Source organism: Arachis ipaensis, chromosome B05, assembly GCF_000816755.2.
Source record: "Arachis ipaensis cultivar K30076 chromosome B05, Araip1.1, whole genome shotgun sequence".
Classification (NCBI taxonomy): domain Eukaryota; kingdom Viridiplantae; phylum Streptophyta; class Magnoliopsida; order Fabales; family Fabaceae; genus Arachis; species Arachis ipaensis.
The window spans coordinates 3,836,368-3,838,847 of record NC_029789.2 but is presented as its reverse complement, the minus strand read 5'-3'; the positions used below and the strand labels follow the sequence as shown (position 1 = coordinate 3,838,847).

General features: G+C 36.0%; 1 protein-coding gene across 1 annotated transcript; it reads left to right on the top strand.

Annotated features, from left to right (window-relative positions):
* LOC107642532 (ganglioside-induced differentiation-associated protein 2) lies at positions 817–2,394 on the top strand. The gene is made up of 3 exons (XM_021122851.1): positions 817–1,170; positions 1,253–1,517; positions 2,073–2,394. The coding sequence occupies exons 1-3, from the start codon at positions 1,041–1,043 to the stop codon at positions 2,293–2,295; spliced, it is 618 nt and encodes a 205-aa protein (XP_020978510.1). The 5' UTR covers positions 817–1,040; the 3' UTR covers positions 2,296–2,394.

Sequence of the window (2,480 nt, the reverse complement as noted above, 5' to 3'; positions counted from 1 at the left end):
CTTCTATTTATATATACAAAAAAATCATTTCTTTATTCATTATTAAATTTATTTTTTCTTAATCAGCCTTTGACATTGTAAAATATGAATCCTCCATCTATCATTCTTATCACAATATGAGTATCTATTATCAATTTAGATAAAATCACATTTATCTATTTTTCTATGTATAGCGTATGATACCATTAATCAATTATAGATAAACACAAAGGTATTTGGAAATATCTTATCTTGATTAAGCATTCAAAATCCAACATTTGAATTCCGATTTTGACGATTAATTTCGTTGGATACTACTACGTGGTAATAGACTAATGGTACATGATTGTTCTCAAAACAAGTCAAAAGGAAAAGGCCGCCCAAGACAAGAGACAGTAACAAGATAAGCTAGATTAATCCCAAACAAATAAAGAAATTATTTTTAAATTGTTTACCCCAATAAAAGAAATCATCATAATTCCCATACCCAATCACATAGGAATAGTACTCATTAGTAATAGCTAACACTAAATAATTGCAATCAAAGCAAACCAAGAAGATAACGACCCCCGGTTTTCACCCCCAATACCATCAGCCACACCCCATTCACACGCCAATCACGTACTAATCAGCATTAAATTAAGGCTAACTAAAAACATTCATTCCCGTATGATCAAGGAACCGACGGCTCTGATTGCTTTGTGCTTACTGAACCCAGATAAACACCCCCACTATTGGGCCTCAATTGGGCCCAATTAAAATTAAATGGAAGATGCTTTGGAATATGCTCTGTGACCGCGCAGCGCAATCACAATCCCTATCCCTACTATTATTACTTCCTTAGTTCCTTTCCCATTCTTCTCCCAAATTTCTTATCTAATCTAATAAAAAAAATTATAATTTAATTTCAAGATTTTTTTCCTCGAATCTGTCCATAACGCGAAACAATTATTACTTTCTTGGCTTCATCATCTTATATTAAACGCTTCCACCTCTCAATCCACACTTGATCCCTTATCTTGTTCCACTTTGGAAAGAAATTCATAAGAAAAAGAAAAACAATGAGCGGTGTTAGTAGCATCTCAGAAGCTGAACAAGAAGAGTTGCTGGAGAAGTTGGAGGTTTTCAAGGTCAAAGGCAAAGACAAACAAGGACGCAAGATCCTTCGCATTATAGGAAAATTCTTCCCCGGTAACTTACTAACCACTCTTATATCAATAATCGTATCGTTTATTATGTTATACTGGCGAGTTAATTTGAATCTTTTTTTCAGCGCGATTTGTTAGCGTTGAGGTTCTGAAGAAGTACCTGGAGGAGAGGGTGTTTCCGAAGGTGGGAAAGAGGAAGTTCACGGTGGTTTACGTGCACACTGGGGTTCAGAGGAGCGAGAACTTCCCCGGGATCTCGGCTCTCCGATCGATCCACGACGCCATTCCGGCGAACGTGAGGGACAATCTTGAAGCAGTTTATTTCATCCATCCTGGACTCCAGGCCCGCCTTTTTCTCGCTACGTTTGGTCGTTTTCTTTTCAGTTCGGGGTACGCACTCTGCGCATTTTAGCACTCTTTTACTCAATTTTGCTAACCTAGATTTTACTGATTTACCTTATCCTTCACTCAATTCTATTCAAAATTTATCTGTTTATTATTATATTTTTTTTCAATTCGGTTATTCAAAATTTGAAATGTGAAAGCTTTTAAATTGTTCTTTAATTATAAAAATTAAAAAAATTAATATAATTTTGTATATAATTAATATTTATTTTTAAAATTTAAAAATTATTTAAAAATTGGTTTGGATCTTTTGACACACTAGATTTATTTTACGTCTAGATACATCTATTTTACCTTATCCTAAAATTGGCTTGCTTAATTGGTTTTTTGTACCTCCGTTGTCAAAAGTTTGAATTAGATATTTGAATTATTAGTTGATAGGATAGGATAGAGGATAGGGTAGGATATCTGTAACTAACTCTCCTAATTTTAGGGCAGATTTGTCTCGTCTTTGTTTTTAAGTGAAATAATTAATAATTAATATTTCAAGTATAGATTGTATAGTGGCTAATATTGGGAGGGTGTTTTACCATGTGGCAGGGTGTACGGAAAGCTGAGGTATGTGAGCAGGGTTGATTACCTGTGGGAGAATGTAAGGAGGAACGAGGTGGAGATTCCGGAGTTTGTGTTCGATCACGATGAGGATTTGGAGTACCGTCCGATGATGGATTATGGTTTGGAGAGTGATCACGCAAGAGTCTACGGTGTGCCACCCACCATGGACTCACCGGTGAGCACCTACTCAATGAGGTGCATCTCATAGAATCTCTCTCTATCGGATTCCATGTTGGGACCTACTTAGTTTCTTTTTCTTTTCTCTGTTTGGGTCTTGATGGGGACGTTAGTTGGTTAGTGTATTGATGCTTTGTTTCTTTTTGTTTCGTCGTTTCTTTTATACTGGGCCTCACAAGTGGTTATCTTGGCGCGTCCCGTTATGGCTGTTTATAT